We start from the raw sequence: 12,017 nt of genomic DNA, 5'->3' as shown, positions 1-12,017 counted from the left end.
AGGGACCCATGGAACAGTATGAAAAAGTTAAATACACTAATTGTAGTCCAAGAATAAAAGGGGAAGTACAATGTTACAGAAAATAATATTTGAAGAAATAGTTACTGACAGGTCTCCAAATTTGATGCAAGATATACATTTACAGTTTTCAAGAGGCTTATTGAATTCCAAACAGTATAAACATTTTTCAAAAAGCCTAGGCATCAGACATTCAGGTACAAAAGATACTAAGAAAATTTTGAAAGTAGCAAGAGAAAAGTAAGTTGAAACCTCACAGGCCTCTCATCAGACAAGAAGACAGTGGAGCAATGGAGCGAAATATTTACGGTCTGATAAAAAAAATGCGTCACACCAGAATACTATACCTAGAAACTCGAACTTTCAGAGACAAAGGCTGGATTGGCCTTCTACTGAAGAAGAAATTGGCATAAATTTAGTGACTTAGACATTCAAATTTATCATCTTAGACTTCTGGAGGTCAGAGTCAGAAATGGGTCTTGCCGAGCTGAAATCAAGGTGCTGGCAAAGTTGCCTATCTTCTAGAGTCTGTTGCATGGAATCTGTGTCGTTGGCATCTTCAATCTCTGGCTCCCGGGCTTTGTCTTCATCCTCAGAGCCAGCGACAGTAGGTTGAGTTCTTCCCTCTTCAGACGGAATCACTCTGACCTACTCTTCTGCTTTGACCTTCTACTTTTAGGGACCCTAGGATTACATTGTGCCCATGTGTCTAGGATGGTTTTCTTATTTTAAAGTCACTTGTTTAATACTTTAAATCCATTGGCAACCTGAATTACCTTTTTCCGTATAAGCTAACAAATGCAATTTCCAGGGACTAGGACGTGGATATAACTGGGGGCCTGATTATATTGAACATATTAAAAAGCTATGTAAAGAAATTTGCAAGACAAGAAAAACAAAGGCAGTAGATAGCCAGTGGAAATTCACTACAAGAAATCTTGGGTCTTTAAGATTATTTTTTCCTTTTAACTTCTTTAAAGTACATATAACTGTTCAAAACAAACATCTAACATTGTTCTCTGAAGCATATTAGGAATGTAGATATAGCTCATGTGACAGCTGTAAAATAAGGAATGACAGAGACGGGTGGTTGTAGTGTCTGCACATTTTATGTGAAGTGGTACAATGTTAACTCCAAGTCAACTGTGGAAAGTTAAAGACATTAATGAAACCTCTGAAACAAGACTAAAATGTGCCATAACTAGTTATTGTTAAGGTGACTTTATGACATAACTGGTATTCTAAAAAAACCCCACTCATTTAAATAATCTAAAGAAGACAGAAAAGAGGAGCAGAAACATAAGGACAGACAACTATAATAAAATGCTACATATAATCCTAATATATCAATTGTTACATTAAATCTTAATATACTAAACATTTGAATGGAAAGGCAGAGGTTGTCAGAATGGATAAAAAAGCAAGACCTAACTATATGTGGATTTACAAGAGTTACACATTGAAGATGCAAATAGGCTGAAAGTAAATGAACACAAAACGTATCAAGTGTATATGATATATTCACCACAGTGATATGCTGGAGCATAAAACAAGTCTTCATATATTTAAATGTATTGAAATAATTCTACTTTTGTTCTTAAACTGCCACAGACTTAAGTTAAAAATAAGTAACCATGAGATGTTTAGAAAAATATCAAATACTTTCACATTAAAAATCATACTTTTAAATAATCTGTAGGTTAAAGAAGAAATCATAAAAAAATTAGAAAATGTTTTAAACCGAACAATGATAAAATTATTACCTATTAAATTTTGTATAATGCAGCTAAAATTCTGCTAAAAAGAAAAAAAATTAGCCTTTTATGCTTATTTTAGGAAACCAGTAAGTTCTGAAAATTAAAGATTAATGATTAAGAAACTACCAGAATGGTTAAAGAAAAAGGACTAAAAAGATAAGAGTAAAAACCAGTGAAAAAAAGGAAAGATACAGGAGAGAAAACTTAGAGCCAAAAGTTATTTCTTTAAAAAGATCAATGAAAGTGATAGATATTTTATTAGTGTAATCAAGAAAGAGAGAGATAATACATATTACCAACAGAGAAAATTAAAGAGTTTATTCCTGCTGATCCTAAAAGCAAAAAAGAAAATACTATAAACTATAGTATGCCAGTTCATTTAGCATCTTAAATTACATGAACAAATTCCTTAAAAAGTATGACATCCTAAAATTGATACTAATGAAACAGGATACATGAATGCTCTCTATTTATTAAAGAAATTTAATTTTTCTGATCAAAAGTCTTCCCACACTGAAAATTGTAGGATCAGTTGATTTCACTGCTGAATTTTGTCAAACATTTTTGGAAGAAATCACATCAATCTAATATAAGTTATTTCAGAAAATAGAAGAAGGAACACTTTCTGAGTAGTCTTAGAAGTCCAACTTAACCTAATATTCCTGAACCAGACACAGAACTTAAAAAAAAAAAAGAGGAAATTACAGAAATTACATTCTCCATGTACAGAGACACAAAAATTATTGCAAAGTGTTGGTAAACCAAAACCAGTCATTTATAAGAAGGGCAATATGTTATGATCAAGTGAGGTTTATCCCAGGAGTGAAAATACATCTTTACCTTTCAAACATCCTTCAGTACAATTCATCCCACTGGTGACCATCAGTGTGTTCACTATGGTTAAGAGTCTCTTTCTTGGTTTGTCTCTCTCTCTCTCTCTCTTCTCCGCCCTCCCCGACCCCCGCTTGTTTGTTTCTTCAATTCCACCTATGAGTGAGATCATATGACTGACATCTGTGCAGAATTGGGGAATAATGTAAGGCCTACTGTGACTTTGCTAGGAGACCTAAATGAGGTCCCTGAGTAGCCTGTAGGAGAATCTGATGAAACACCATGGCAGTGTCCTCCAGAGAGCAAGCGGTAGAAAACTCGGAGCAGACAGGTGTAGAGCAAGGTAGCTGCATCAGAGGAATCATGGCAGTTCAAGATGGAAGGAACTTGCCTCTCTTCTCTGGTGTGTGAGTATGGAAGGACGCCTCCTCCAGCCTGGAGATCATCACCAGTGGGCCGAAAGAGCACAGGAATCAGCTTCCCCCAAATCCCTGCCTAGGAATTATTACAAGGCTTTAGACCATGTTCAAGAACAACTCCCTGGAGACTGTATTGTGGTAAGAGAAGGAGCAGATCCTATGGCTGTGGGATGGACACACTGTGCTTCAGAACCAACTTCCTCATCACAGGCTTGAAGCTGGTGCATTTGGAATGATGGAAGTTGGGTTGGGATTTGCCAGTGCAAGCTCAACTGTGGCTAAAGACAGAAACCCAGGGCAGTGGGTCATCTGGGTGGAAGAAGATGGTGCCTTTGGGTGTTCTAGCATGGAAATGGGAACTGTCTGATGGTACAACTTGCCAGTTGTACTTTTGGTGACGATCAATGAGGGAATTCACCAAGGTTTCAATGCAGACACTTGGAACAGGATGTTGAAATTTGGAGATGCTAATGTAGTGCCCCACAGCCGCCTGCCCCCCTTCCTGCCATTCTGTCTCCTGCGAAACCCACAGCAGGAGCAGGTTACAACTGCAGTTGGAGGCAAAAGTATCTTGTACAAAACCAGAAAAATCCCCAAATCACCGAGGCAGAGCTTGGCAGACACACAACTAAACCCTCTCTTACCAGTATTATGACTGAACCAGGAGCCACGTGAAAGGGTCAGGACTTTCCCTGGCTAACCTACTCTGATACATAAAGATGCCAGGGAGGGGTCTGGAGGAGTTTTCTCTTTCTCATAAGGCAGGACTTCATTTTCCATAGCAAAATTACAAAAATGTCAAAATCATTCACCAATAAAAAAATTAAAACCACTTCTAAAATATATATATATATATATATATATATATATATATATATATATCACTCATCCTGCTAACAGAACCATGACAATGATTTCACTAGAGGTAGCCTTGGTGAAATTAAAAAAATATGTAACAACCAGGTTTCAACAGAGACTAGAAACAGGAAGAAGGAAGTGTGGTAAGCTGGAAAGTGCATAGGGTGAGAATGGGTGTTAGGGATGAAGAGATGCAAATGTTAGGACACTTGGCGGGCAGAGTGAGAAAGTCTAGTATTTGTCTATGGGAGCTTCATAAGAGAATAAATTGAATCCACTGACAATAAAGAGAAAAATGGAGACTTGTCCAAATTGGTGAAAGTTATGCATTCTCAGATTGAAGAAGCATAGCATGTCTTGAGCCAGATGAAAAAAGTAGATCTTCTCCTAAACAAATTTTCTTTGAAGGAAACCCAAGACAAATATCCTAAATATTAGCAGAGGATGGGAGTGGGGGAACGTGGAGCTGACCATCCTTATCAGTGCCCTTCCAAAGCAATGACAACAGGCCAGAGGTCAATGAGATACACTTAGGTTACGACATAAACATAAGCATTAAACTAGAATTCTAAATCCATCCAGAACAGTACTGAAGGGTGAGGATGAGTTAGTTAACAACTGAGCTAGCAGAGGTTCATGTCTTTGAAAGAATATTGGAAACTAGAACTTCAGCCAAAGAGAATGGAACCAGGAATACAGGGTTAAAAACAAAAATGAATAGAATACACGAAGGAAAAGCCGGCAAAGAATCACTGATAAAATATTGTGGAAAATTTAAACAGATACTCTTTAAAGATAGTAATGGCAATGGTTATAATAAGTCATTTTAATTAAATGAGATGAAAGGTAGGAAGCGGGAAACATGGTAGACCTAATGTCCTATCATCAGAAGACAAGACAAACAAGACATTTTAAGATGTTTGAATTGCATGGTGCTGAAAACATCATTTGCTAACATTTAAAATTCAAGACCTTTCTCCTAAAGAATTGATTCTCCATTAACTTGAATACACAATTTGTCGATTTTAACTTAATTCGTGGGAGGTTATGTAGGGAATGTATATATCCAAAGCAATTGGGCAAAGTAGGGGAGCATTAAACCTGGCCACCCACAGGGTGCTAGGACAGGAGAAAAGTAGGGACAGAGGAACAAGAAACCATGTGCAACAGAAAGTGTGAGCACTTCCTGTATCTATCTGATCTCCTTTAACGCATTATTTGCCCCTTCTAGGAGGATGGGGAACCACTTTTACAACCAGAAAGGAAATACAGTTCAAAGGACTCATTTTACAAGTCCTCGACTCAAAAGTAAGCATTTTTCCCAGTAGAAGTTTGATTTAAAAATGTACTTCTAGGGGCGCCTGGGTGGTTCTGTCCGCTAAGCAGCTGACTCTTGATTTCGGCTCAGGTCATGATCTCAGAGTCTTGAGATGGAGCCCCAAGGGTAGCTCTGCACTCAGTGGGGAGTCTGCTTGGGGTTCTCCCTCTCCTTCTCCCTCTGGCCCTTCCCCTCCACATAAATAAATAAAACTTTTAAAAAATGGTAAAAACTAAAAAAAATTTTTTTTTAAGTTATTTCTATGACATCTTTCATGACACATCCTCTCTGTGTCCACAGTGTCCGGGCTTCAGTGAGTCGTTCAGAGAACATCAAATGTAGATATTTACTCACTCACACTGATGGCTAAAATAAAGAGGTCAAGGGAGGGTCTTAAAGAAAATCTATGTCTGTTAGAAGAATAAGACCAAAGCACAAAGGAAATGGTCAGAGAGAGGAGGAGATAGGAGTATAGCATCGCAGAAAACCAATGCAGAGGAAGCCTGAAGGAGTTCATTTACTCAGTCAAAAACCATATCCAGTCCTTGCTGCGTGTCTGTGCCCTGGGCTATTAGTTCATCTGGGAATAAGGCAGACAAAGATCTCAAAGTGCTGTCATTCGAAAGGGAGATGGACGATAAGCACAAACGTAACATGTGAATAGCTCATATCTTAGAATGTGATGAGTCTGTGGAAGCATTAAAGAGAAAAGGTGGAACGGGATGAGAGCATCGGAGTGCCCCCTGTAAGGGTGGGAGGCATCATTAGTGGAGGAGTTTGGGGGTGAGGGGGGTCCTCCCATGATGGGATTTGAGAGAAGCTCAGAAAACAAATGGGAGTGACTTGTGGAACTCTGGGAGTGACCATTTTCCAGGCAGAGGGAATCCAGAGTCAGGAGGAAGACCTGTGTTAGCAGTGTGCATAGGGTCGGGGATGAACAAGGAGCTGGGCTGTCTAGAACAGAGTACAGGAGGGGAATTAGGAAGAGAAGATGGGAAAAAGCAGAGACTGCCTGGAACCAGATGTCCAGGGGCACTTTAGGGAACGGCAAACGTCAGGGCTTTTTCACTGAGGGAAGTAAAGGTTTAGCAGAGAAGTGGTAAGATCAGACTTGCAGAAAGCAACATGGTGGCCTCTGTGCTCCCAGCCAACCAGATGGGGCAGAAAGGGGAGGCCAACTGGGAGGGTACTGTGGGAATCTGTAGAGGTCAGGCAGGGACAGTTTGCTGGAGGTTGGCGGGAAACTATCGGCCACGGTTGGCTTCTGGACATATTTTGAAAGTAGAGTCAACAAAACTTCCAGGTTGGAGGTAATGAGTGTCAAGGGAATAAGAGTCAAGAACAACCCAAGGGTTTGAACTAAAAGCCGATTGGCCTGAGGTTGCCATTCCTTTGACACAGTGACAGCAGGGGAGTGGGTTTGGAGGGAAACGTCAGAAGTCCATTTTCAACCTGCTGAATACAAATATAAAGATGTTCATCAGACACCCAAGTGATTATGTCAAGCAGGTGGCGGGGCGTATGGGTCTGGGGTTTGGAAGAGCAGTCCGAGCCAGAGGAATAAGGGGAGGAGTCATGGTGTAGCAACACGTGTGAATTGGCACGCACGTTAAGGGTGTTCAGGGAGGAGGGAGTGAAACTGTGCAAAGGGTCAAGAACGGTGAGCCCCAAGAAGAGATGATTGCAGCTGTCCAATGAACTCTGAAGTCAGCAGAGCAACACAGAGTGGAGAAGTGGGGGCAGGGGGGTGGCTGCCGTGAGCACAAGGGACAGACAATGTGTGTGGGCACCACAAAGCCCTTGATTCCCCCCAAACTCCTTCCCTCCCCGGGGGCCAAACCCAGCAGACGTGCCTCACATTTGGGCCTCCTGGTTTCCTTTCACACCGATGGCACACCCATCACAAACAGAGTTCATGAAATTCACTTATGAATAGGTATTTTCCCAGAAGGTTTATAAAAATATAAAGAATATATGTGACATGTGTGATTACAATCAGAAGTCGTGCTTTCTCTCTCTCTCTCTTACTCTCTCTCTCTGCAAGTCTCCTTAGCAGGAAAAATCAACATCTGGAAACTTGTTGACCCAAATAATGCCAATTCGTGAATGAAAATGTCACTTACTAGCCCTTTCTCTTATGTTGTTTTGTGTATAAGAAATGTTCTGTGAAATATCCTGCCATTCTGTAAGCTTTGGGTTCGATCATCTGTACTTAGTTTGCAGGAAGTTGAAAATTAGGCACTTTCGAAAAGATTTTGTTTATTTGAGAGAGCGAGAGAGCAGGAGTGGTGGGGAGGGGCAGAGGGAGAGGGAGACGCAGACTCCCCACTGAGCAGGGATCCCAACACAGGAGCTCCATCTCAGGACTCTGCGATCATGACCTCAGCCGAAGGCACGTGCTTAATGGACTGAGTCACCAGGTGCCTTGAAAATTAAGGCATTTTAAGTAATTGTACTTCTTGCCCATTTTGTGGCTGAGATGAGGGGAGAAGGAAATTCCATTTCAAGAGATTCTAAGGCAAAATCATACAGCTTTTTTCTGTAAACTGTCAATTTTTAATGAGGGATTATTTTCATTCTACCCCATATTTTGGAAGAAAAGATAACTAGTCAACAAAATGCATTAATAGGGTTATGGTGCCCTGCTGTCTGAAGTTCATGTCCCTTGGATGGAACAATCCACATAAACCACAGGCATTACAAGTCTGGATGTCAAGTTTGTACCCAAATCGTATGCCTTATCTCCCCATTGTAAAACAACAGCAGAAGTATAGTGACAATCATTTTACACAGTTCTCTTGGTTGGTGTGTTGGCAACAGCTTCTTGTTTTCCTTAGTAAGAGTGTGGCTTATGTGGGAGCCTTCGTTAACTCCAAGTGATGGGGTGAAAATATTTATCCCGTTAGAACAGGCTGCAGCTTTTTAGCATTCTTGAAAAGCAAAAGACTATACTAATTTACACTATTTACCAAGCTGCAGTGCTTTGAGCATTATTTAAAAAGAGAAATAAACTTCATTTACATTTTTAAAAAAGGACAGGAAGAAATACAGGGCATGGAGCTGGGATTCAGAACCTTAGAGCAAGTTGAGAAAAGAGCTCCCAAGAAAGCATCCACACACCATCTGGGGGCTGGTAGTGAGACACTCCCCATTCTCACACTTCTCATCTTAAAAATGAAGGATTTTAACAAAATGGCTTCTCATTTCCTCTCCAGCTTTTAATTTCATTCCCTATCATATTCTTATCTTGGTGTCTCTCAGAAAAAAATTCAGGGGTCATTTTAGAAATAGTTACTGAATTGGTTAAGTTGTGATGCTTTGCTCAGAATATAGGGATTTTTGACACAACAAAGTATGAAATCATGCTATTTGATAGTCTCATTTAAAACATCATATAAAAGTTTCCTTAGGGGGGGAAAAACTTGGGTAACCTGTATGGAAAAGTCCATAAAATATTCGTGAAATGCGTCAGAAGCTCAAATAGAGATGCGTCCTGTAAGATTTAATTCAATTCAGGTGAATTTCTTATGATAATACCATTCAGGTATTATGTCTGAAAATTGCACCATTTTAGGGGCCCCTTGGTGGCTGAGTCAGTTAAGCCTTTGGCTCAGGTCCTGTGATAGAGTCTGGCATCTGACTCTTGCTCAGGGGGAGAGCCTGCTTCTCCCTCTGCCTTCTGCTCCCCCTGCTTGTTCTCTCTCTCTCTGTCTCTCTCTGTGACAAATAAATAAATAAAATCTTTAAAAAGAGAAAGAAAGAAAAATGCACCATTTAAGGTTTTGCTACAATTAAAAATATCTTATAAGAGTTAGCTTTTCTTTAGGACACAGTAATTTCAGAGTGAGTGAGTTGAAAACATATGAACACATTGTGGGACCATCACTGTGCTATTTAAGTTCACAAATATTAACTTAATAAACCCTCACATCATTCCTATGCAGTAAATATGATTTTTATATGGTTTCTTATCCAGGCTTTTATCCCAAGCATAGTGCTTGAAATATAGGGATCACTGAATAGGTATTTGTTGAGGGACCAGGATCACTGGTAATTATGTGTTTGCCAGCTGAGAAGAGTGGGGTTGTTTGGAAGGAGAAGTCTGGCTGATGGGGTAGAGTGGAGCATTCAGCATTTGCAGCAAGGCTGGGAGGGTACGGGCAGGATGCTGGGTGCCGGGGCTGGCTGTCTATGCATCTATCCTGTCAGGATGCCGCCGCCGGAATAAGGGCTCTTCAGTTTTCCTTCAGGATCAAACTGGAGTCTGTTTAGCAACACCTGTCATTTGTGTGTGTGTCCAAAACAACAGAACTTTCAAAACTTGAAATCCAAGATGGCTGGACTCCCGGTACCACGCTCCAGACTTTAATAATCAGGGTCCCTGCTGTGGGGCAGTGGGAATGGGACTCACTCTTCAGGGGCGGAGAATCCACTTCTGCGTCCTGACTTGGACCATCAGTAGTTGAGTGCCTTAAGCAAACAAATTTCATTTTCTAAGCCAGAGTTTGTTTATTTGTAAGTTAATGAATGGTCTTTCTGCCTTGCTGCGAAGGTCAAATGCATTTTTGTGTGCAAACTTACTGTAAGACATATAATTCAGTGCATTGGTTTTCCATTGCCATGTGACTGATGACCACACTTTACCAACTTTAAGCCACATGACTGCAGTCAGAAGTCCAGGTATGCCCCACCTGGGGTCAATACTCAGCGTTTCTTGGGCTGGAATCAGAATGTCACCTGGGGCTGGGTCCTTGAGCTCTGGGAGTGATCGGATTCTTGGCAGAATTCAGTTCATTCCAGATGCTGGGCTCAGGAGGTGTTTCTTTTTCTTTCCTTTTCTTTCTTCCTTCCTTCCTCCCTCTTTCTTTCTTTCTTTCTTTCTTTCTTTCTTTCTTTCTTTCTTTCTTTCTTTTTAAGATTTTACTTATTTGTTTGAAAGAGAGAACATGAACAGGGGGAGGATCAGAGCGAGAGGGAGAAGCAAACTCCCCGCTGAGCTCGGAGCCCACCCTGGGGCTCAACCCCACTGATGTGGGAAACAGAGACACAAGAACAGTTATTAAATATCCTTACTATCCAGAGCCCACTGACTTCAAGTCCTTGAAACGGGCAGAGTGGCCTTCCTCTAGGGACTCAACTGCCTCCACTTTAACACTTTGCTAAGGGCAAAGGGAGGCCTGACCGCCCTCCACCCCCACCCCAGCCAGGATCCTCCTGTAAATCTATTTTAACATATAAAAATTCCTTTGGAAACTTCCTTTATCTCTAAACCCTCCAAGATACATGTAGGCAATCATTCCCAAGCACAAGGCCCACCGATATACATCTGAAGGGTCCCATAACTAAGGTTTTATTAGACAGTAAGAAATGATCTTTTCCCAACCATAGCTAGCCCCTCAAGGTCCTGGAAACCTTGCTTCCAAAATTCCTTAGAGTGTTATATCATCCCTAAACCCCTCCCAAATTGTAAGCAAGCAATGGACCACTCACTCCTCACAACCCTGGGGCAGCTGCTCTTCCTGCCCACGGGTCCTGTCCTGGTGCTTTAATAAACCACCATTCTGCACCAAAGACATCTCAAGAATTATTTTTTGGTCATCGGCTCCGGACCTCACCCCACCGATCCTCCCTTATATTCTAAACTTCATCACCAGGTCCCCTGGATCACGACCTGAACCGAAATCAAGAGTCAGATGCTTAACCGACTGAGCCACCGAGGTGCCCCTCATGAGGTGTTTCTTGAAGGGTAGCTGCAAAGTGTCTACTGTGCCTTTGTCTCTTTTTAGGGCTCACCTCTTTGGGTCAGACCTCCTTAGGAGAATCCACCTTTTGATGAACTCAAATTCAACCGATTAGGGACCTTAATTATATAGACACCACCCCTTGGCCATATAAAGTTGGCATACAGAGTATCACAGCCGTGATACCTTGTCATACTCCTTTGCTCAGCCCACACTGGAGGGAAGGTGGTTATACACAGTACGTACACCAGAGGGCAGGAGTCGCAGGGATGCCCTAGAATTCCACCTGCCACACGGTATACAACACTCATACCATTTGAATACGTACTTTTCGTAAAATATCCTTATTTAATAATTTCACAGAGCCTATGAAGTTGTTCCTTGGGACAAGATGCTACCACCAAAACTCGATCCAGAGGAAACAACAGTGGAAAAAGCTGCTGACCTGATTTCACAGTGTTTTACACTGAAGAGATATGAAGGGACCCCAGCAATAACCCAGGTCAGCGATTAGGGACCTCGATTCCTTGTGCCTAATGCCTTTTCCCATATATATAAAGTTGCATTTTTTGCAACAACGCATTTATTTCTAAACTGAAGCCCAAAACTTTACCTCTCATTTTATTGTAAGAAATATTGAAAGAACAGGTAAATACATACATTTATGGAATTGAAAGCACCGTAATCATAAAAAGTCATCAATGGCCTCAAATACTTTGATGTTACCTGTATTGGGCTTTTCAAACATTTATTTAAAGACTGCCTCTGTCTCAAAAGTCATTTGCAATGACCGTGTTTATTTTAAAAGTGCCCAGGGAGGACTGAGGGATGGAGAAATGGTTATGATTCCGTCAGAGAACCTGTGTTGAGAACAGTTCTTGAAATTGAACCTAACCTCTACATTCTGAGACAGAGTGGGAAAACCCATGAATCATAGAGGTTTTATTTCTAGTGAAACAAAGCATAGTTGTCTCCAGAGATGCCTGTTTTCATTTTTATTTTATATTTTATTTCATTTTATTTTATTTTGAGAGAGAGGGCAGGGAGGGGCAGAGGGAGAGAGATAGAAGCAGGC

At 41.0% G+C, this 12,017-nt stretch overlaps 1 protein-coding gene and 1 pseudogene across 1 annotated transcript in view; both read left to right on the top strand.

The window, feature by feature from the left end:
* The window catches only part of SPATA48 (spermatogenesis associated 48), a 63,471-nt gene that overhangs the window by 27,675 nt on the left and 23,779 nt on the right, over positions 1-12,017 (top strand). The window contains exons 3-4 of the mRNA XM_044244504.1: positions 5,115-5,191; positions 11,306-11,444. Coding sequence (XP_044100439.1) covers positions 5,115-5,191; positions 11,306-11,444 — 216 coding nt within the window. The remainder of the gene's footprint in view (positions 1-5,114; positions 5,192-11,305; positions 11,445-12,017) is intronic.
* On the top strand, positions 2,779-3,742 carry LOC122905261 (annotated as a pseudogene).

The sequence above is a fragment of the Neovison vison genome, chromosome 4 (genome assembly GCF_020171115.1).
Source record: "Neovison vison isolate M4711 chromosome 4, ASM_NN_V1, whole genome shotgun sequence".
In the NCBI taxonomy this organism is placed as follows: domain Eukaryota; kingdom Metazoa; phylum Chordata; class Mammalia; order Carnivora; family Mustelidae; genus Neogale; species Neogale vison.
This window is presented reverse-complemented; position numbering and strand designations above follow the sequence as displayed.